General features: G+C 40.5%; 1 protein-coding gene across 10 annotated transcripts in view; it reads left to right on the forward strand.

Annotated features, from left to right (window-relative positions):
• ERC2 (ELKS/RAB6-interacting/CAST family member 2) overlaps window positions 1-24,440 on the forward strand; it is a 969,444-nt gene that overhangs the window by 488,941 nt on the left and 456,063 nt on the right. For all 10 annotated transcript variants that reach the window (XM_067043890.1, XM_067043893.1, XM_067043897.1 and 7 more), the window contains one exon: window positions 23,497-23,632. In XM_067043890.1, the coding sequence (XP_066899991.1) occupies window positions 23,497-23,632 (136 nt within the window). The remainder of the gene's footprint in view (window positions 1-23,496; window positions 23,633-24,440) is intronic.

The raw sequence follows: 24,440 nt of genomic DNA on the forward strand, positions 1-24,440 counted from the left end.
GTTGGCACTGCTTTTTCAAGGGTTCCATGAGGTAGGATTAGGAACGCTTTACCGAATATTAAGAACTTATTCAAAGTGTAATCTAGACCCCAGATATTCATACTCCTACAAACACACATGTGACCACTCATATCAAATAAATGCTTATCCCCTTTTGGTGAAGTCTTAGTAGCTACATTTGAAATGGACTTTATCTTGAATATTCACTTAGCTTTTGTCTATTGATATGACTAAACTTCAAAATTTGAGCTCCTTCCAACCAAATAATTTGCCCATTTGCTCAGGGTATGGCCTCATTTTATAGTGCCATAAAATGAAATTTAAAAAGCTTCTCCAGAGAGCTGTGATTGCCATTTTTTCTTTAGTTGTTAGCCAAGCTAATAAATATTCTTAGCAGTTCTGTCATCACATGTCATATAAAACTAGATCTAATGATCAAATCTAAGAGAGGATCCCAAGCACCACAGCCCTCTATGCAGCTCGAGAGGAAGAAGTGATCCACCTGATCCATTAGACACTTGGATTTTCAGAAGCAAGGCTTAACACACCCTCCACCCACTCCAAGAAGGTGTGTGAAGGGGCCCTTGAAAACGTTTGGCTTGCTGAGGATCGGCTGGCTGGCTGGCTGCTCAGAGAAGTGAAGTTATAACTGCATGGCCCTGGGGTGCTGTATGTCCCCAGTTCTTACTGAGGAAGCACTTGGCTGTGATTGGAGATAGTCACATGAGCCTCTCTTCCACCATATATATGTATTTATTTTTCCAATTCCTGACCAGTGGCTTTCCAATCTTCCTGCTTTTCTGGCTCCCCAGAATCCCTCCTTGGGTCCTCCAGTATATGGTCTCTCTTTTCAAAGGTCCATTAAAGCCTGGGACCTTTCTCAAATTCTTGACAGACAGTAATTCATAAAGGAAAAATGAATTAACTCCATTTTAGCATAGCTGTAGGGCAAGAGAGTTGTTCTGAAGTGATTGCTGCAGGCTGTTAAGACAGCTACTTAGCTTTCAGGGCTGGCAAGAGAAGGATGAAAAGTAATGAGTTAACCTGCTAAGAATTTGGCCATTTTAATCATTAGAGTCTGGGTATACTTTGTCTCCATTTATACCGCAGGGGGGAAATAGTTATCTTGATAAGCAGGGATTTATCTCACCCCACCTCTCAGTGGCTGCCTGGATTCAGAGTAGAATGGACTCCTTTATGTAGCAAGGGGAATGGGCATGCTTTGTATGAGTAAGAAAAAGGAAAAAAAGCCATTGGTATTTTTTCAAAGTTCTTATCAGCAAAGAGCATTACCGAGAAATCCAATAGGGTAGTGATGACATTCAATTTTATTTGTACCAGGAATGCACAGATGGCTGGAGTTAGCAGCGATTCATTTTTAGCACATATCTCTCATTAATGTTAGTGGGAATTACAGCAGACCTATCAAAGGGGCAAAATAGAGGAGCATCTGTTGTATCAAATAAATGTACATCATTTTTGTGCAAAGGTCACATACTTTGAATAATTCCTTTCTGTAATTGTAACTTCCCGTAGTTAGTTTATTCTTCTTGCTGAATTTGTATGTTGTCATTGGTATTTTTAATGACCTGAAGAAAAGCATTTCAGCAAACTGCCCAGGTCTGAGACTTATAATTAGTCATTGCAGCTTGTGGGATCTTTTGTAAATAGCTCAATCGAGATGTGTTTTTACATAAAAGTTCTCCTTGATTAATTGCCCAGGAAATGCTTCTAGTTCGTAGCGATTTGTAAATCTGTATCATAAAATATTCCATTCCCAACAGTTCAGTCAGTGAGAAACTTGTGATTTTTTTTTTTTTAAACCAGCATGTGTTCAGGTGTTGCCAGGACTTTAATCAGTTTCTACCAAACAACAATATATAAATTAAGTGCCAACAGCCAGGAAAGCTACAGTTCTTAATTATTTCACTTCCACATTCAGGATGGAAACAAATAGCCTGGCTTTCTAGAAGATCCAAATTAAAATGTAGTATTAAAAAAAAGAAAAGAAAGATCAAATGGAAAGAAAATCAGTTAATTAAAAATGCAAGCAACATAGGACTTGAATTCACTATGGTACAAAAATTTAGTAAGAATTTAACACATTATTTTCTAATAGGATGTTGCTTTCCTCATGGAGTGAACTTTGGATATGTTGAATTTATAAGGGCTTTCAGTTTCTTCCATTGGGAAAGAGGTAAATCTTTTTTGCTTCTGATCTCTTTGGATAAAGAAGAATTCTGATTTTATAAGGTGCAACAAGAAAGAATTTAGGATTTATACCAGCAAATGGACTTAGTAATAAGAATCACTGCATGGGGTGTAAAATACAAGCTTGAGACCACTTAGCAGAGCAAAACACCTACTTTTTGCAAATGAATTTATTTTTTTTAATGCTTTATCTTGAATCTTAAGTATTTTTACATTCATCTAATTAATATTGAAGGTGTTTTTCTCATAAAAGTAAAAAAAAAATTAATAGGATATTACCTACTTGTGTAGAAAGATCAGTTTATACAGTGTAACTTTAGTTATCCTTTCTAAATTACACTATAGCTACATTAAATAGAGTCATTTGTCACTATCCTGTAGGAATTTTATAAAACTATAAAACTTCAGTTATTCCCCAAACCTTAGCCATCCACTGGGTAAATGATTTCCTTGGATGCTATACGAGGAATGTTAGAGCAGGCTTCCTCTAGTCTGTTCATCTGTCTTCACAGTCTTAGATGGTTTTTAGTCTCTTGTAGTGACTTTTTATATAGCAGATAGAGCCTTTGCCTAAAGGAGAGATGCCTTCACAGGCACTTCGCAGGAGTGTGTGTGTGAAATAAATAAATATGTATGTATATTGGTGTGTATGTTTATGTGAAATAAATATAAGTAGTATGTGTATGTGAACTAAATATATATGTGTGTACATATATATGTAGGTATATGTGTGTGTATATATATATACGTGTGTATCTTCTGATGTGGGAAACATGTATTTGCTGAGTTTTTTGTGATGAGAATAGAAGATGCTTGGAACTGCTGATGGGGAGTGGTGGTGACATGGCTTTGGGAAAACAGTCTTACAGTTGGGTAGTGGTGTTTTTGTTTGTTTTTAGTAGAAGGATTATCCTTGTTAGCTGTGATACAAAATTAGCAAGTGAGGTAAATGCAAGAATAGCAATGATAGGTTAGGAAAATAACATGAGTTTTGGAGTATAACAGATTGGGATGGAACTTAGCTCTGCCTCCTTCTGAATGGAAGAGTCCTCTAAGCACGCTGGTTACTTGCTCATCCTCATATTTCTGGTCTATAATAGGGATAACAGTACCTACATCACAAAGTGGTCTTGAGGATTAAACATGCACATTGTCTAGTCCAGAGAGATGCTGATGAAATGCTACCTTCTATAGCATGCATGCTTATGACCCTGAGTTTTGGTGGCTGCTCTATGGGTTTTTTTAGAAGGGAGAACATTCCTAAAAGTTGGGCCACCCTGCCTCTGGGAGCTCCAGAAGCATTGCCATCCAGATGGAAACTAGAAAGGAGATGAAAAACTGGATGCTCAGGATTTTCCTGTATCCCTCCTAGTAAAGATCCTATCACAACTCTACTATGGAATATGTATCCCTTGAGGAAATAGACTGGGTCAGAAAAAGGGAAGCATGAGAAGGAAGGTTGATGATCCTGTGGTCAGGAATCTGCAGATAGGTTCTAGAGGAGGTCTGAGATGTCACTCTCTTTCAGAATCTTCCTGAAATGACAGAAGTCTAGGCTGGATCTTGATATTCTCTGATTGTTTTGGTTTGAGTAATTGTTATCAAGTAGAAGACCTTTTCACAGGGGCAATTGAGAGGACAGGAGTGCATTGATTTACAATGAAGGAGAGATGGAATAAAAGCTGCCGAAATGTATTCTATGATTGTGAAGTGGCTGGGAGTTGTTCTCACTTATATAGCAGAGCTAAGTCCTGCTCCATAAATGCAGGGGGGTCAAGAAATGCCACATCTTTATATCTTTATTGCTTTTAAAACAATTTAGATCAGACTCCAGACTTGAGGCACATGACCAATAGGGGCAGAGGCAGACTTGTGGCCCAAATGCCACTTCCTGAAGCCTTCAGTAGTCCCATCACACTGCCTCCTGAGGTCTGAACTTTTAACTGTGAAGCTGAGATAACCCTGGACTTCAGATAGGTGCCATCTTCTTGGTACTTTGTGAGTCCTGGGGCATGGGGTTGAGGGGATGGGGGCCTTCTTTCCAATAGCTTTGTCCAGCACACAGTATCCTTTAACAGGTGTCACTGAGTAAAGGTGTCTGTCCCCTACAGTAAGCCAGCCTCGATGTATGGAGAACCTAAGCCACTCTTATTGTTATTATTCTTTTCCTTATCATTAAAATCACTATAAGGTGGCATTTATAGATCCCTTACTATATGCCAGGCATTCTCCATGCCTTATCTCTCTCTTAGTTCTCCTTTGAGTAAGTATTGTTTTACTGTTCATATACTATTCTTCAGATAAGGAAAGTGATACAAGAAAAATAATTCACCGGTCCCAGGTCCTTCAGTGAAGAAATGGTTGATCTGAGATTTGAACCCATGCAATCAGGTGCCAAGGCATGGTCTTAAGCTCACTCTGTCCCACTGTCACTTTGGCTTTGTTGCTAGCTGAAGCTACTAGAGCTGAACCAGGGCCCTCCAGATTCCACCTGGATGGCCTTTTGGTGCTGCTTTTTTTTTTTTTTTTTTTTTTGCGGTACGCGGGCCTCTCGCTGTTGTGGCCTCTCCCATTGGCTCCGGACGCTCAGGCTCAGCGGCCATGGCTCACGGGCCCAGCCGCTCCGCGGCACGTGGGATCTTCCCGGAATGGGGCACGAACCCATGTCCCCTGCATTGGCAGACGGACTCCCAACCACTGCGCCACCAGGGAAGCCCTGGTGCTGCTTTTGAAAAGCAAAGGAGGGGCACTGTTCTGCTTTCAAGCAGAATCCCCAGGTTAGTCAGGGCTGCAGTTTCTTAAGGTGAAAGTGAAGGTCAACCATCTGCACGTCCCTGGGGATATGAAGATGCTGAACTACAGCAGAGGGTGTCTTACCTTAGTACTGAACAAGGACACATTTCAAGAAGCTGTAATTGATGAAACCTGGGGACCAGCTTAGTGGCAACCAGACATAACTGCTTTTACCTCATAGCTCATCTGGCAATTCGCAGTGATGCTGAGGATCTTAGATATGAGTGAGTGTGTGCAAGTCACTTAACTGCTCTGAGCAATAATCTCATCAGCCATACAGGGAAGACAGAGACATGGTTCTTGTTCCTCTTGTTCTTAAACACTGTATCTATCATTTTTAGCTGTGGTGGTACCCAGGAACCTTTATTGTTTTTAGTTATGTGTTTAAAAATTAGGATGCTTTTAGGTAGTACAGATGAATATTTATATATTTTATTAGCTATGCCTCTTTGTACTAGAACATCATAACTTGCAGATCAAACATATGGTTACACTAATTCTTGCGTAGAAAGAATCTAAGGCTAAAAGGTATGTAAGATAAAAATATTTAAAGAGATATATTAAGTAAGTAACGCAGGTAGTGCATGGTATAGCAAAAATCATTGAGATGATACACTAATGACTAAAGTTTGGGAAACCCTGATTAACACTATTATTCCTCAGACTTTGTACCTCCGAGCAATAATTCAGTGGGAAGATCCTGGGGGAGAAAGGGTTTGGATCAAATAAGTCTAATAAACATCCTACCATGTCCTTTTTTGGAGATTCACAGTGCACTTTATAATAAATAGTAAAGGCACTGAAAAGTCCTGCAGCATAAGAAACTAGTTCACATTTATTTTTGTGCTCTGAAGACTTATTTAATCCTAACCCTCCTTTTCTTGTTTCGTTTTCTGTTTTTGTTTTGGTAACAATTATTAACATCCTGCAGGGTTAGTGCTGACATAACACTGTTTGTAAATCACTGAGTTAAGAAAAACATCATCAAGTGAAACTGAAATAGGTGGCATTACAGTGTTGGATTTTGGAAGTGGTTAATTGTGTTGAGGCAATTGTGTGGGGAAGTGGTTCATTCTGTCTTCTCATACAATTTGGGGGAAGTGGCTTACGTCCTCTTTGTTGATAATTCTGCCACTTGGTTATCCTTCATTGATTTTCACTTCATCCACCACCTACCACTGATTCTGTTTTACTCATTGACATTAGACTAAGAGTTACAAGAGGTTTGAGTTACGAGAAGAAGAGTGGAAAGAACAGGCATTTATTTTTGCAGTGTGTTGTCATGGGGATAAATACTTGGGAAAGTATAAAGATGCATAAATTTACATAACCCCTCATTGGCCATAAGTTAGGCCTTCCAGATGCCTTAGGTTACATTGGTGAAAATGGTTTGGAAGAAGTTTGGGAAATGGAAAAATGAAGTCTGTTGGGTACATACTGAAGTAAATAGTCCCCAAGAAATGTTTGAAATTGGCAGTAAAAAAATGGGGAAATCTTTTGAAAGATTAGCACAAACAAAATAAAATAAAGGTTTAAAAAGTTTTTAAAAATAATTAGCATATAATTTGGACATTGGTTGATGTCCAAACCTGTGCTGTCCAACATGGTAGCCACAAGCCTCATGTGACTACATTTAAATTAATTAAGATTAGATAATCTTGAAAAGTCAGTTCTATAGTTGTGCAGTTCTACTAGCTGCGTTTTAGATATTCAGTAGCCACATGTGGCAAGTGGCTACTATATTGGACAGCATAGAAGTAGAACAGTTCCATAATTGTGAAAAATTCTATTGGATAGGACATATGGTAGACAGAATTCTAATATGGTCCCCATGATCTCTCCCTGGTTTTCACACTCTTGAATAATCCCCTCCACTTGAGTGTGGGCAGGACCTGTGACCTACATCTAGCTAATAGGGTATGGTAAACTGATGGATGCCACTCCCTAGGATAGGGTATGTTATATGGCAAAAGTGATGGGATAGCACTCCCATGATAAAACTCTACCTTAGCAGATTGGAGAGACAGATTCTCCTGCTGGGTTCCAAGAATCAAACAGCCATGTGAACTGCCTGTGGTGAGGGCCATGTGGCAAGGAACTGCGAGCAGCCTCCAGGACCTGAGGACAGCTACAGCCAAAGCCAGTAAGGAGTTAGGAATCTCATTCATACAGCTGCAAAGAAAGGAATTTTTCCAACAATCTGAATGAGCCTGGAACCACATTCTTCTCCATTTAAGCCTACAGATGAGAAATTCAGTCTGGCTAACATTTTGATTTTAGCCTGGCAAGACCAGGGGAACCAGCCAAGCTGTGCCTGGACTTCTGACTTACAGAAGCTGTAAGAGAATAAATGTGTTGTTTTAGGCTGCTAAATTTGTGGTAATTTGTTAGGCATCAACTGATTTGGTGTTAGTCTATCTTTGGGAAGGTCTGATAAGCCATGCCTCAGATGGTCCAGATCCTAAAGAGAGTATAACTTACTTATTGAGGCTAGTGCTTTGCTCCCTCTTAGAAAAAAAAGATTGTAGCTCTCAAAAAAAAGGAATAACTTGGTCTGGCCAGAATGCCCCATGTACTTTTGTGGCAAAGATTTCCTAATAATGTAGAGTGATATTTTATGATTTTTATATAGCATAATAGATAAGACCATAAGCTTAGGCATCATAGAAATGATAGTTCAAATTACAGATCCCCTGCTTATTAACTGTATTATGTTGGGCCAATTACTTAACCTCACTCAGCCTCATTTTCTTCATCTACAAAAGAGGGATAAAAATACTTTAATATAAGGATGTTGTTTTGTTTAACTGAAATTATATTTTTACAGTTCTTAGCACAGTGCCTGACATATGACATCGAGAAACAGAGGGTGCTTTTATTGTTTAGCAATATTTTAACATTGCTTTCTGACAAGAAATAATATAAATTCTGATATGTTATTTCTGTACTCTAGTTTGGAAAATCAGCATGTAAGATTTTTATCTTCTTATGCCTTTGCTTTATTTTATGTCTGGGCTGCTACAGCCCTATTCCAGGTTGAATGCAATAAAAATAGATCTTGCATACACGAAGTGCCCCTGTGCTCACAGGTTGCTTTCGCTGTATATTGTCTGGGCAAATCACCTCCAACCTCTGGCCAGACTGTGGAATGTTGGTTTCCTCCAACATTAGCCCCCCGGTGTTCAATTTTCACAGTTTCCATATGTTTTTTATAGTACCCCCAAAGTGTAAATATAGCTGGCACCCTACCAAACTGGCCGTAATGTGCCTATGTCTAACGGCGGAATCAGAGGCTTTTATAAGAATACGGTACTTCATGGAATTGTGGCAATTATACAAATGTTTTGTTTTTAAAATGTTCAGATTGCATTTTTTTTAATTTGAAAAGAAGTCAATGATATGCAAGGAGAAAATCTGAGGAGAGAACAGGGCAGGAGTTTTAATCTTAGGTCTGGGCTCTGTCTTGGGTTTGCCCCCTTGGTCCCAGAAGTTCTGTCCTAAGATCTGTTACTATCGTGCAACTGTCCTTGCCTTTGTTTTTCTCTTACTTTCCATTTTTGTTGAGCTTCTACTTTCATCTTCATTTACTTTATCATCTCCAAACTCTTAGTCTCCGATTAAATGTTTGTGCAGGAAGAAGAACCAAGCTCATTATGAGGCACTGAAGTCCCAGGATATGAAATGCACTAAACATTTTTACTTGTGGAGGTAGACTCATCCATAAAACCTAATAATTTGTTCAAAAAGTGGTCACATTGAGGTTAACAGGTCCAGAGGCCAGAAATTAACAGGGAAATTGCATGGCGTCCTTGTTGGTTTTGTGTTCTGCTTCATAGCTGGGTCTTCATTTCAGTAAATGTTGCTGCCGCCATGAAGTTTGAAGCTGTTAAACTCCCACTTTGTACTACAAATCTCCCCTGGCGGAAAGCTAATGTTCTTGGGTAATTATCTCATATATATCTAGCTCTCTACAAGTCAACCAAGTTGCTGCTCAGGACATGCTGTGAAGTTTGGTGTGGTGTGCCTTAAAGTTGCTGGACTACAGAACAGAGATTGTATCCTGAGAATGTCTGTTTCTACTCACTAGAGCTTTCTGGGGCTGCTTGGGAGAAGAGGGGGTGGGACAGTGGTGTGAAAGAACTCTGCAACACTCTCTACAGTCGGTTGGCACAGCACAGTAATTAAAGGGCTAGGGGTGGCCTCTGGAGCCAAAATGACTAAGAATTCTGCCTCTGCTGCTCAGTTACTCTGTAACTTTCACCTGTAAGAAGAATAATCAAAGGACCCACTTAATAAGGTTGTGAGGATTAAGTGAGCTAATGTATGTAAGGTGCTTAGAACACATCATGTGATATGAGCATTTGCTGCTGTGATTATTACTTGGGTTCAGCAAACTCTGGCTCATGGACTAAATCCAGCCCTGCCATCTGTTCTTATAAATAAAGTTTTATTCGAGTACAGCCACACCCATTTGTGTACATGTTCATCTGTGGCCACTTTCATGCTACAGTGACAAAATTGAGGCAAAGTTGAATATTGTTTTCAAAGGCTATATAGTCCCTGGATGGCCTTTTACAGAAAAAGTTTGCTGATCCTTGTTTTCACTTTTATTTGTTTATTTATTTTTTAATAGATCTTTATTGGAGTATAATTGCTTCACAATACTATGTTAGTTTCTGTAGCACAGCAAAGCAAATCAGCCATATGCATACACATGTCCCCATAGCCCCTCCCTCTTGAGTTTCCCTCCAGTCCTCCCTATCCCACCCCGCTAGGTTATCGCTAAGCACCAAGCTGATCTCCCTGTGCTATACTGCTGCTTCCCACCAGCCAACTATTTTACATTCAGTAGTGTATGTATGTCGATGCTACTCTCACTTCCCCCCATCTTCCCCCTCCCACCCTATGTCCTCAAGTCCATTTTCTATCTCTATCTCTTTATTCCTTCCCTGCAACTATGTTCATCAGTACCATTTAAAAATTGTTTTAGATTCCATATATATGCATTAGCATATGGTATTCCTTTTTTCTCTTTTTGACTTACTGCACTCTGTATGACAGACCCTAGGTCCATCCACCTCACTACAAAGAACTCAGTTTAGTTTCTTTTTATGGCTGAGTAATATTCCATTGTATATATACATGCCATATCTTCTTTATCCATTCATCTGTTGATGGACACTTAGGTTGGTTCCATGTCCTGGCTATTGTAAACAGTGCTGCAATGAACATTGTGGTACATGTCTCTTTTTGAATTATGGCTTCTCAAGGTATATGCCCAGCAGTAGGATTGCTGGGTCATATGGTAGTTCTATTTTTAGTTTTTTAAGGAACGTCCATACTGTTCTCCATAGTGGTTGTATCAATTTACATTCCCACCAACAGTGTAGGAGGGTTCCCTTTTCACCACACCCTCTCCAGCATTTATTGTTTCTAGATTTGTTGATAATGGCCATTCTGACTGGTGTGAGGTGATACCTCATTGTAGTTTTGATTTGCATTTCTCTAATGATTAGTGATGTTGAACATCCTGTCATGTGTTTGTTGGCAATCTGTATATCTTCTTTGGAGAAATGTCTATTTAGGTCTTCTGCCCATTTTTGGATTGGGTTGTTTGTTTTTTTGATCTGCATGAGCTGCTTGTATATTTTGGAGATTAACCCTTTGTCAGTTGCTTCATTTGCAAATATTTTCTCCCATTCTGAGGGTTTTCTTTCCGTCTTGTTTATGGTTTCCTTTGCTGAGCAAAAGCTTTTAAGTTTCATTAGGTCCCATTTTTTTGTTGTTGTTGTTTTTATTTTCATTTCTTTAGGAGGTGGGTCAAAAAGGATCTTGCTGTGATTTATGTCATAGAGTGTTCTGCCTGTGTTTTCCTCTAAGAGTTTGATAGTGTCTGGCCTTACATCTAGGTCTGTAATCCATTTGGAGTTTATTTTTGTTTATGGTGTTAGGGAGTGTTCTAATTTTGTTCTTTTACATGCAGCTGTCTAGTTTTCCCAGCATCACTTATTGAAGAGGCTGTCTTTTCTCCACTGTGTGTTCTTGCCTCCTTTGTCGTAAATTAGGTGCCCATAGGTTCATCATGTTTTCATTGTCATTTATTTCTAAGTATTTTTTTATATTTCTTCTTTGGTTTCTTCAGCGATCTCTTGGTTATTTAGTAGCTCACTGTTTAGCCTCCCTGTGTTTGTGTTTTTTACAGTTTTTTTTTTTTCCTGTAATTGATTTCCAATCTCATAACGCTGTGGTTAGAAAAGATGCTTGGAGGCTTCCCTGGTGGTGCAGTGGTTAAGGATCTGCCTGCCAATGCAGGGAACATGGGTTCAAGCCCTGTCTGGGAAGATCCCACTTGCCGCGGAGCAACTATGCCCATGTGCCACAATTACTGAGCTTGCTCTGTAGAACCTGCAAGCCACAACTACTGAGCCTATGTGTCACAACTACTGAAGCCTGCGTGCATAGAGCCTGTGCTCCACACAAGAGAAGTCACCTCAATGAGAAGCCTGCACACTGCAATGAAGAGTAGCCCCCACTCGCTGCAACTAGAGAAAGCACACGTGCAGCAATGGAGACCCAAAGCAGCCAGAAAATAAAAAAATTAAAATAAAATTAATTTAATAAGAAAAAAAACATGCTTGATACAATTTCAATTTTCTTAAATTTTCCAAGGCTTGATTTGTGACCCAATATGTGATCAATCCTGGAGAATGTTCCATGTGCACTTGAGAAGAAAGTGTATTCTGCCACTTTGGGGTGGAATGTTCTGTAAATATCAGTTAAATCTATCTGGTCTCGGGCTTCCCTGGTGGCGCAGTGGTTGAGAGTCTGCCTGCCGATGCAGGGGACACGGGTTCGTGCCCGGGTCCGGGAGGATCCCACGTGCCGTGCAGCGGCTGGGCCCATGAGCCATGGCCACTGAGCCTGCACTCCGCAACGGGAGAGGCCACAGCAGTGAGAGGCCCGCATACTGCAAAAAAAAAAAAAAAAAATCTATCTGGTCTCTTGTGTCATTTAAAGCTTGCATTTCCTTATTTATTTTCTGTTTGGATGATCTGTCCATTGGTATAAGTGGGGTGTTAAAGTCCCCTACTATTATTGTGCTACTGTCGATTTCTCCTTTTGTGATTGTTAGCATTTGCCTTATGTATTGAGGTGCTCCTATGTTGGGTACATAAACATTTATAATTGTTATATTTTCTTCTTGGATTGGTCCTTTGATCATTTCATAGTGTCCCTCCTTATCTCTTGTAACAGTCTTTATTTTAAAGTCTATTTTATCTGATATGAGTATTGCTGCTCCAGCTTTCTTTTGATTTTCATTTGCGTAGAGTATCTTTTTCCATCCCCTCACTTTCAGTCTGTATGTGTCCCTAGGTCTGAAATGGGACTCTTGTAGACAGCATATATATGCGTCTTGTTTTTGTATCCATTTAGCCAGTCTGTGTCTTTTGGTTGGGGCATTTAATCCATTTACATTCAAGGTTATTATCAGTATGTATGTTCCTATTATTATTATCTTAATTATTTGGGGTTTGTTTTTGTGGGTCTTTTTCTTCTGTTGTATCTCCTGCCTAGAGAAGTTCCTTTAGCATTTGTTATAAAGCTGGTTTGATGGTGCTGAATTCTCTTGGCTTTTGCTTGTCCGAAAAGCTTTTGACTTCTCCATCGAATCTGAAAGAGATCTTGCTGGGTAGAGTAATCTTGGTTGTAGGTTTTTCTCTTTCATCACTTTAAGTATATCTTGCCACTCCCTTCTGGCCTGTAGAGTTTCCACTGAAAAATCAGCTGTTAACTTTATGGTGATTCCTTTATATGTATTTTTTGTTTTTCCCTTGTTGCTTTTAATATTTTTTCTTTGAATTAATTTTTGTAGTTTGATTAATATGTGTCTTGACGTGTGTCCCCTTGAGTTTATCCTGTATGGGACTGTCTGTGCTTCCTGGACTTGGGTGACTCTTTCCTTTCCCATGTTAGGGAAGTTTTCGACTATAATCTCTTCAAATATTTTCTCAGACCCTTTCTTTTTCTCTTCTTCTTCTGGGACCTGTATAATTCGAGTGTTGGTGCATTTAGTGTTGCCCCAGAGGTCTTTGAGACTGTCCTCATTTCATTTCATTCTTTTTTCTTTATTCTGCTCCTCGGAAGTTATTTCCACCATTTTGTCTTCCAGCTCACTTATTTGTTCTTCTGCCTCAGTTATTCTGTTATTGATTCCTTCTAGTGTATTTTTCATTTCAGTTATTGTGTTGCTCATCTCTGTTTGTTCTTTAGTTCTTCTAGATCTTTGTTAATCATTTCTTGTATTTTCTCAATCTGTGCCTCCATTCTATTTCCAGGATTCTGGATCATCTTTACCATCATTACTGTGAATTCTTTTTCAGGTATATTGCCTATTTCCTTTTCATTTATTTGGTCTTGTAGGTTTTTACCTTTCTCCTTCATCTGTGACATATTTTTTTGCTGTCTCTTTTTTTTTTTTTTTTAATGAGTGGGATTGTGTTCTTGTCTTACTGGTTTTTGGCCTGAGGCTTCCAACACTGGCATTTGTAGGCTGTTGGGTAGAGCTGGGTTTTGGTGCTGATATGAGGAACTCCGTGAGACCTCACTCCGGTGAATATTCCTTGGGGTCTGAGGTTCTCTGTTAGTCCAGTGTTTTGGACTCGGAACTCCCACTGCAGGAGCTTTGGCCCGACCCCCAGCTCATGAACCAAGATCCCACAAGCCACATGGGGTGGCAAAGAAAAAAAAAAAGAGAAAGAGAGAAAAAGAACAAAGTAAAAAATAATATTAGACTAGGAAAGTAACAGTATCTTAGAAAGAATATAAAAATGAAAATATAGATGAATCAAAAACTGGAAGGTACATCAGTACCAGAATAGTGAAAAAGAGGAGGAGGGAAAAGGAAAAAGAAAAGGGGGCAGGGAAGGCCTTGGCTGTGGAGGGTGGGGCCTAAGCAAGGGTGAGGTTTGGGCAGTGGGTGGGGCCTATGCTTAGTACCCACAGGGCTGGAAAAGGCCCTGGGGGCTGTGGGGGTGGGGCTTAGTCTCAAGGAACTGAAGGGACCCAGGCGTGCCCCCCACCCCTGGTCTCAGAGGGCAGGGGACCTCAGCTGGGAGCCCAGCAGTCTTCCTGGGCTACAGTGAGCAGGGCAAATGCCCTCCTCTCCTCTCCTGCTCCTCCAGTCTGGGAGGTCCCCTCCCACCTGCCTCTCCTGGTCTCCAGGGCCTCCTTCCTATGCCCCCAGGGACCCACGTAGCTGGGAGGGGTCTTTGGAGGGCTGGGGACCAGCCTGGGAGCTCAGTGGTCTCCCCAGGCCTGAGTGGGTGGGGCAAATGCCCTCTGCTCCTCTATAGCTCCTCCTGGATGGCTCCTCCCGGGTGACTCCTCCCGCCTGCCTATCTTGATCTCCCAGGCCTCAGAGGCGCCAATCCTGTCTGGCCTCCACTTCTCCCCCCTCAGTCCCCCTGTGTCCTACCGGTTCACTTTGGGGTTCCTCCCATCTCCTTGGGCGTCAGAGTAGCAGCCGACAGGCGCCCTAGGTGTGGGGAGACGCTAACTCCGTGTCTTCCCACACTGCCGTGATCCTTGTTTTTAGACTTTAGCAAGCTTTTCTCAGCAGCGTAAATGAGAACAAGCCACCAGCCTGCTGTGAACTGTGTAGATTTTTTAAAAGTGTCTATTGAATATAAATTAAATTAGGAAAGAGAAACACAGCTCATTTCTTTTGGACTCAGCCTTTTAGATTTTCAATGTACTTTCAAGAATGACTTTATAGGAATGACAACTCTAAGTTTGTTATTATGTTTTTACTGGGTAATCATGCCCTGTTATATTTGTCAGTCCAGTTTCATTTTATTTCTTTCTAGTTTGACTGGGTTGGGTGCCATGTCATTGACAATAAACTGATATTCATTTTATGAGATTGAATTCTTCTCTGTAGAAGAATTCTTGTTCTCAGGCCTACATGACCAGGCTGTGCCCTCTGGGTCTCCAGACCCATTTGGGAGACCAAATGATGTAAAATTTACTTGGTAAATAGTAAATTGGAGCCAAGCTTCTTAGGTAATCATGTGATCCTTACAGCTGTGTATGGTCTACTTGACAAAAGAGTGCCTTATTATTAAAAGCCCGTGGATTGAACATTGAGTTCTGAGACAGATGAAGAATAGTCCTTGCCTTTTCCGTTTGAATTTCCTGTGGATGCCAGTCCTACCAGGTGCATCTAGAAGAGGGCAAGGGGGCATCACAGAGGGCTGGCTGTCTCTGCACTCTGTCCCTGGGGTCTTCTCTAACAGGTCCCCATCCTCTACTCTCTTTAGCTTAGGCTGTCAGTCATTGGGTTCCGTTCATACTTAGGGTGGTGCTCCATTGATATTTGGGCGGAGGAGATTCTTCAGGGCTAGAGTAAGGGAGGACAGTTGAAAGGAGTCAGCCCTTTGAAACCTCCCCCAAAGTGAAATATCTGTTAGAAAAACAAACCCTTCTCTTGCTGATTGTGACCATCTTCTGCTGTGTAATCTGTTCTCTAGGTTTTCCTGGCTCATGTGGGGAAATCAGCAATGAGGGGAGTAGATACACACTTTAGAAGAGGGTTATTTGGGTCAGGGGGATCAGGCTGACATTTATAAGTTACCCACTGTGTGCGAGGGACTGTTTTAAGAGCGTTAGGCTTATGAAATCATTTAATACCCCCACCCCCCAGTGAGATAACTTGCCCAGGGTCACACGCTTAGTAAGGGATGCCTCTGTGATGAGAATGCAGCCAATCTGGCAGCAAAGTCCTTGGTCTTGGGCACCTTACTGTCTTGTTTCTTGACCTGATTTGTCTCAAATGATTCTCATCCGACTGAATGAGGAATAGCCTTATTGAATCATCTCCTCCACGGAGAGTTTTGCTGGTGGGACCCAATACTATATGGTGAAAAGCTAGGACTCTCTTTGTCTCTGGGAAGATCCACTTCTCAAGTTTTCAAATCTGAACGCGCCCTGCCCTTTAACACCTTCTTTCTTTAGCTATATTATCAGGTTCTGGGTATATCCAACTGTCCTGGTAAATGATAAATAATGTCACTTTAAGGTGTGTTGGCATCATGTGCTTTAACTGAAGGTGAGGTGACCTTGTCTCTGGATCCTTGTGCAGCCCCAAACACCACAGAGGAGGTGGGAACAAAAGAGAGGGAGATGGGAGGGTACTTACCTCCAGGGAATGAAGGGAGAAAGGATTATAGGTAGGGAGGGGAGGGGGAATCTACTGAGGAGGGAAGTCAGGAAGGAAAGCATGGGGAGATAGCGGGCATCCTGCTGAAGGGTTTTGGCAAGGACCTAGGCAGTCGTCAAAGCTAGTGGCCAAACTGGTAGGTTGCTCTGGAGGGGATGCTGCAAAATAAAGAGATCTGGCTCGTTCTGGCACCAAGTCCTAAGACCTTGACCCTACTTGTTGCTGTTTGTTAGTGAGGGGAGAGCTAGATTCAAGCAGCCACAGCTGGCCAGATACTTTCTCTTTAAGGAAGGACTATCTTGCTCATGATATTCAGCACATTTGTGCATGCTGTAAAAATATCTTTAGAATATATATGATAGCTTTCTAAAATTTATAGCTATGCTGAAGTACTGAATGGTATTTACAAGCTTTAAAAAAAATGGGATCACCTCAGTGGTTAAAAGTAAAAGCTTTTATTATGGGAAATTCTGCATGCGGTATTTTTTGTCAGCTTCCATTGTGTGTGTGTGGCCCATCTACTTGTGCAGTCACTTCAGGATCCCAGCTCACTTACCCGTGCTTGTCACGACCTTCCTGCAACACTTTCATTAGGATAACCTTCCAAGAATGTAACTTATCTCATTATTAAGGAAATCACAAGTGGAAACTAAATGTATGACAAAAAGGGTTTAGTAATGCATTCCAAAATCCATTGCCTGAGGTATTTGGAATACCTGCTATTCTGGTGTGGCGAGCAAGACACTAAGTCTGTGTTCACAATATTGCACAAGACATGATTACATTCATATTGTAAGCTAAGTGTGAGAAGGAGGGAACATACTGTTGTCTGCTCTAAGCATTTTACCTGTACTAATTCGTCAACTCTTCACAACAACTCTATGAGTTACACACAGTTATTTCCATTTTATATGTGAGGTACAGAGAGGTTAAGAAATATGCCTGTGGTCACACAGCTATAAAGTGGACTTCTGATGGAAACCCAGGCAGTGTGGCTCCAGAGTTTATGCTACTAGCCCCTGCACTGCAGCTGCTCCTGGAAGATTCATATAACTCAGAAATTATCTTCCACAGTGGTTGTACCGTTTTACACTCTGAGTTAAACCTACATCTAGTTATTTATCCAAGAGAAATGAAAACATGTCCACAGGGGAAAAGAAAAACTGGTACAAGAATGTTCATTGCAAGCTTATTCTTAACAGTAAAAAATTGGAAACAGCCCAAATACCCACTTAACAAGCGAATAGCTAATCAAACTCTGGTATATTCATAGCAATGGGATACTATTCAGCAGTAAGGTGGAGCTTACATACAACAATACGAGTGATACCAAAACCTTACCTTGGGTCAAAGCAGTCAGATACAAAAGAGCATGTACTGCATGATTCTTTGAAGTTCAAGAATAGATGAAACAAATACATGTAGATAAAAGTTAGAACAGAGATTACTTTAGGGCAGGGGGAAGGGACATGAGGCTGGGTGATGGCTAGGCTCTGTATTTTGATTAGTCAAAAATCACTGACTTATGCATTTAGTATCTGTGCCTTTCCTTGTCTGTATTTATACCTCACTTAAACACATATAAATACATACAGTAAACTGTGAAAACTCCCCCTTCTCCAATCCAGTTACCTTTCTCAGCGATAACCATTGTTTACAGACTGGTGTGGAGTTTCCAGGAATATATATACTTGCCATTTCCATTTGTGTGCACATACACATCCCAGTAGGCTTTTATATTTTAACATAAATAAGGTCAGACTATATGTATTTTTCTGCTACTTGCTTTCTTTTTTTGTTTAACAATACGTCTTGAAGGTTTTTCCATGTCCATACTTCAGTTTTGCCTTAATGTCCTTAGCTAGCTTACGATTCTGTAGTATGAATGTACTTGATTTCTTCAGCCAGTTTCCTTCTGATGGATGATTAGGCATTTTTCAAATTTTTACTTTTACAGTGCTACTATGAAAATTGTTGTACACATATATTTGTGCACATGTGCAAGCATTTTTGTAGGCTACTTTCCTAGAAGTGGGTTTGCTTAGGCAAAAGGTATGTATGCTGTGGTGGATACTTACAAATTGGTTTCCAAAAATGCTTTTGTCAATGACACTCCTGACCACATGTGAGAGAGCTGGATTCTTGCCTTCTCTCCAGCAATGGATGTTATCAATCTTTAAAGATTTTCAGAGCAGATGGGTAAAAAATGACATCTTGTTTCTGCCGAGATTTTAAAAGGGATGTTTTGATCTTCTAGTTTATATGCAAATGTACACATGCCCATAGAGAAACATATGCATCTCCTGTCCTATGCTCCAGGCTATGTAATTCTAGAGAACAGTTTTCTTTCCTTTGGGAAGAAAGAAAAAGAAAGAAAAGAGGTACTAAGCCCTCAAACACAGTATGATAAGTGGGAGAAAGTATGGTATTAAAGGCAGGAGAACTAAAAATCATAAAGGTTTAAATAAATGAAAGAGATCTCAAACCTGGTGAAAGTAGTATAAGGTGTAGGATTTTTGAAAGTATTATGGTTTCTAAGTTCAAACAATATTATAGTATCTATTAGATATTAACATAGAGAGATGACAGTGACATAGGTGCAAGCATTCATTCATTCAAATATTTTTGAGGGCCTGATGCTCTCTCAATAGCAAGTTAGAGAATCCTTTCTAATTTTAATTTGATGGACTATTTTAGTGAAAATAGCAAAATTCTGCTCATTTATTCCTTTTTAAAAATTTATTTTATTTGAGGTAAAATTTACAATGTTATGTTAATTTTCTGCCATATATCAAAGTTACTCGGTTATACATATATATATATACATTCTTTTTTTGTATTCTTTTCCATTAGACTTTATTACAGGATACTGAATATTGTTCCCTGTGCTATACAGAAGGGCCTTGTTGTTTATCCGTTCTCTATATAATAGTTTGCATCTGCTAATCCCAAACTCCAAATCCATTCCTCTCCACCCTCCCTCCACCTTGGCAACCACAAGTCTGTTCTCTATGTTTATGAGTCTGTTTCTGTTTCATAGATAAGTTCATTTGTGTCATATTTTAGATTCCACTTCTAAGTGATATCATATGGTATTTGTCTTTCTCTTTCTGACTTCACTTAGTATGATAATCTCTAGGTCCACCAATGTTGCCACAAATAGCATAATTTCATGTTTATGGCTGAGTAGTATTCCATTACACACACATACACACACACACACACACACACCAACCACATCTTCTTTTTTTTTTGTGGTACGCGGGCCTCTCACTGTTGTGGCCTCTCCCGTTGCGGAGCACAGGCTCCGGATGCGCAGGCTCAGCGGCCACGGCTCACGGGCCCAGCTGCTCCGCGGCACGTGGGATCTTCCCGGACCGGGGCACGAACCCATGTCCCCTGCATCGGCAGGCGGATTCTCAACCACTGCGCCACCAGGGAAGCCCCAACCACATCTTCTTTATCCATTCATCTGTCAGTGGACATTTTGGTGGCTTCCATATCTTGGCTATTATAAATAGTGCTGTAGTGAACATTGGGGTGCATGTACCTTTTGGAATTATAGTTTTCTCCAGATATATGCCCAGGAGTGAGATTGTAGGATCATATGGCAACTCTATTTTTAGTTTTTGGAAGAACCTCCGTATTGTTGTCCATAGTGGCTGCACCAATTTGCATTCCCACCATCCGTGTAGGAGGGTTCCCTTTTCTCCACACCCTCTCCAGCATTTGTTATTTGTAGACTTTTTAATGATGACCATTCTGACTGGTGTGAGGTGATACCTCATTGAATATTTGATTTGCATTTCTCTAATAATTAGTGATGTTGAGCATCTTCTCATGTGCCTGTTAGCCATCTGTCTGTCTTCTTTGGAGAAACGTCAGGCATTCATTCTTAATATGGTAGCCATTGTTGATCTTGATATCTGTTGGAATTTTAAAATTTAGTCCAAATTTGTTAATGATGGCTGAATTTTGAAAAGTGACATGACTTGCTTTATGAAACTGGTCAATTTAAGGCAAACATTGAAAACTGATCCTATCACTGTGCTCTCCAACTAACCTCTATCCGCCCCACCCCCCCCACCCCCGATCCCATAACTGCTTTTTAATGGTGTTTCCTTTCAGAAAAATTTCGCTCCAAAAAAACCTTCTTTTCCCAAGCATGGAGTAGGTCAGTCTCTGGCATACATAGCCTTGGAATGCCTGAGTTGCCTAGTGGGTGGGAGTTTGGGGAGTGGGTATCAATGACACCTTCCTCTGAGGCAGTATTGCCAGAGGGCTTTACAGTCTGTACCCCCAGGAGCTCTGCCTTCTTAAATTAGAGACAGTTGAGGCCTGTACTGAGTGTAGCATGATTCAGGCAGTGTGAATTTACTCTTGCAGGTGGTAAGAGGACTGTTAAGTCACTTACAGATTTTATTCTTGGAAATGTCAAGTTTATTAGTAGCAAAAATCACTATGGTTGTTCCTTCTAGTGAGTTTCTGTGGGTGCATTTACTCTTCTCCAAGATATCTCAAATTTTTAAATTTCATGACTTCTCTATCTGCCTCCCTGTCTCTCCTCCTACTCTGTAAATTGCTGTTTCTGACCTGTGCTTCAGGCACACTTATGGCTTCCCTGAGGGGCAGCTGAGAGAGATTGTCTAGTAGATGAGGTGCTAATCACCTGTTCCTAGGCTCCCCTACTCCTTACCTCTATCCTACCTCTGGCAGAGCAATTTTTCCTTCCCTTTTCAACTTTCAAGTAGGCTTTTACTAGAAGAAACACTTCCAATGATAGAAATACATTTGAAAACCATAGCAGTCCTGCAAAGGAGTTTAAACACTGTGTATGTATCTCTTGATGTTCACGTGTACAAAGACAAGATGGTCATTTTTATCACCTTACTCTGCACTGATCTATTTGGCCCAAATCCTAAGCAGTGCCATTCAAACCCCAGCTTCTCTTTTCTAATCACTGGTGTCCTAAGTAAGACAGTATTTGAAGGAATGGTTGGAGAATGCTGATGATCAGCCTCCATCACAGTCTGAACTTCAGCTTCTCATTTTTCTTAGCTACTCATTCTTAATTCAGGAAAGCTTTCAGGGACGCATGGATTTTGAATTTGTTTTTTTCTTTTTGGGTTGAAAAAACACGCAGTATCCCAGGAGGTAAGGTCTAATATGTTCAAACTGCTCCAAGAACTGTGTGGGAGTTTTTTAACGGTGCAAATGATGTTTGTAATAATAATCAATTTTATTTAGCACTGGTACTTGCAGGGGAAATATTTAGCAGTTAGCTCTGTGTAAGTGTGTATTGCAAAGTAAGAAAAAATATTTCTTTATAAAGATGTTCTCTAATTAAACAGCCTCACTAATATTACTGACCTCTCTCCATCAGATTCTGTTACTGAGCACTGATCTTATTTCCTAAGCAACTAGAAAATGTGCTTGCCCTGGGTTAGCATGAGCTTTGGAACTACTATATTCTTATTCAATTAGGAAGCAAAAGGTCATTCTTAACATCTTTATAGTAACCAAAAGACAATCTCCTAAAAGTAGATTAGTGAGTAGACTTAGTTCATAGTTTCATATGTATGCATTACTGTATCCTGTAAAAATGAGAAATATCAGACAGTGATTATCCAATCCAAATAATGACTAAGAAGATAGTTATTCTATCTCACCTTTTACCCTTAATAAGTGCCACCAGGAATATTAAAATCACTGCTTCAGTTGGTTCTGTAAATATTTATAAGGAGCCAAAGTGTTCTGAATATTTTTATTAGCAGGATTTCTAATAGATTTTTTGGCTTAATAAACAATTCTCTTGAACTTCATTTTCTTGGAGTGGGAGGGAGGAGGGGAGTATTTAATTTTATGAGGAGTAGAAATAAGGGTTTCTCGTTGAGCGTGACTTCCACCTGGTTACTAATGGTTTCCTCTGGACATGTTTGCTGTTTATCATGTAGCTTTCATCTCATTCATAACTTTGCAAGAGCAGTGATTCTGAGTACGCTTCTTTCAGGAGTCAGGGCTCAGAAACAGTCGCTGACTCAGCAATGCTGGGGAGAGGACACAGAGGAATTAGCAAGGACCCCAAGTGATTCTGCTCTGTGGCTCTCCTCTTTTGGAATCACTGCTTCTGAGCTCTCTGTACTGCCCTCCTGCCTCCTCATGTGTTGGATTAGATTTATAGCAGCTGCTGTCGACATGGTTGCCTAAATCTGTGGAATGTTTTGCTAAACACTACTGGTGAAATAGTCCACATTAAGTCTGTAACTCCCTCCAACACACACACGTTTTTTTAACCTGTCCTCTGTCTTTAGTCTTTTACTCACTTGATCACTTTATGATTTTGCACTTTGACATCCTATAGATTCATTAAGATCTTTTATTCCAAGCACCCGGGCTTTATTTAACATGGTGATTAGCCAAAGTGTTATTCTGTTTGAGCTAAGTGATGACAGTGTATTTGATTGGAGCCTTGTAATTATTATTTTAAAATCAAAGTAATAGTTTATGATCTCAAAATAGGAATGTGATCCCAAAGAATAATAGTAATTAGAAAAGCAACCACTTAGAAGAAAGTAAATGCCCTATCACAGACCACAGGGGCCTCTGTGCCCTGAGTCCCATCTACCTTTGCAGTCCCATTTCCTACCTCACTTCTCCCCCAACCCCGCACCTTCCTGCCCACGGTCCCACCCCACCCCACCCCCGCCTTACCTGGACTAGCCTCACTGCAACCTTCCATTTTGTAGAAGTAACTGTGTTCTTTCCTGCCTTGGGAATTGCACCTGCTTTTCTCTCTACCTGAGGAACTCCTCCACTAGCGTCTCCTTGGCTGGATCCTTTGAGTCTCACCCATAGTCTCGTCTCCTTAGGGAGGTTTCCCTGGCCGCAGTGACTGCAGGCATTCCCACACCCCACTGCCTGTCCACACATAATGCACATCATCATCTCTCACAGCATCCAATTTATTGCCTTCAACATTAGGAATCCTAAGTTGTGTCTCCTTGGTACTTGTCTGTCTCCCCCACTGGACTCCAAGCTCCATGAGGAAGATGAAGACTTTACCTTTCTCATTCACCACTGCAGCCTCACTGCCATTCTGGCACCTGGCATTGAGTGAGTGCTCAAGACGTACTTGTGATTGAATGAATGGAATATTCTGAGCTCCTAAATTTTTCTGAACCCATAGCAATATATTCTATAATTAGTACTTCTATTATGATAACACGTTATCTTCCAGTGGTTGAATTTAACCAAACTGTGCTGACTTTTCTCAGGCATATGAAGGATCAGAATAAGAAGGTGGCCAACCTCAAGCACAATCAACAGTTGGAAAAAAAGAAGAATGCCCAGTTACTGGAAGAAGTCCGCAGGCGAGAGGATAGCATGGCTGACAACTCTCAGCATTTGCAGGTGAGCCCAGCCTTCTCCTCTTAACCCTTAAATAATTGGAGATTGACTCCCTCCGACATATACTCCTTGCTGTGGGAAAAAATGCATGGAAATGGTAGACTTGCCTTTGCTCTGAGTCCAGCACTAACAGTGTACTCCCAGGGGGCCCAATAGGTCTTTACGAGTTCAAAGCATCATTTTCAAAATAGTGCCCAAGAAAGGCTATGGTGGAGACTACTAATGCTACACACAGTCTGTTGGTTCCTGTACCTCACCTTAAAAGGCAAGGGCTGCAGTTATAGATTTGGCAGGAAGCTTCAAACAGAAATGTCTTCCTTTTAGAATTACATTGAACTTGTTTTAGTGTCAAAAGGGAAATGTATGAGTATTATCACAGAAAGTATTTGGAAGAGGATGCATTAAACTGACTTCAGACAGTTTACAGAACCGGTTTTGTTTTGTTCAAAACTCCAAGGCTGTGATCATTATTCTGTCTTTTCTGTGGAATATAGTTATCTCTGAATGGATGGCCTATCTCAGAAACCAACCGGCTGATGGAAAACACCAATTTTTCCTCATTAACCATCCCTGTTTTTGGCAAAAGAGCTCTCCCCATGTGTTCAATAAAACATTCAAGCTAAAACAGGGCATTTGCTTTGAAGTCCCTTTATTTATTCCAGTGTGCCTTTAAACAGAGCAGTTCAAGTTCGAGTTGGCCAGAGTTCATGTTAAATTCTGCTTATTAATTAGTGTCTTTCTCTAGTTATATATTAGGTTTCCTCCTTGGAGATAGAGGAAGTTAGATAATTTCAATATGTACTCATAATTC

Source organism: Kogia breviceps, chromosome 10 (genome assembly GCF_026419965.1).
Source record: "Kogia breviceps isolate mKogBre1 chromosome 10, mKogBre1 haplotype 1, whole genome shotgun sequence".
NCBI lineage: Eukaryota > Metazoa > Chordata > Mammalia > Artiodactyla > Physeteridae > Kogia > Kogia breviceps.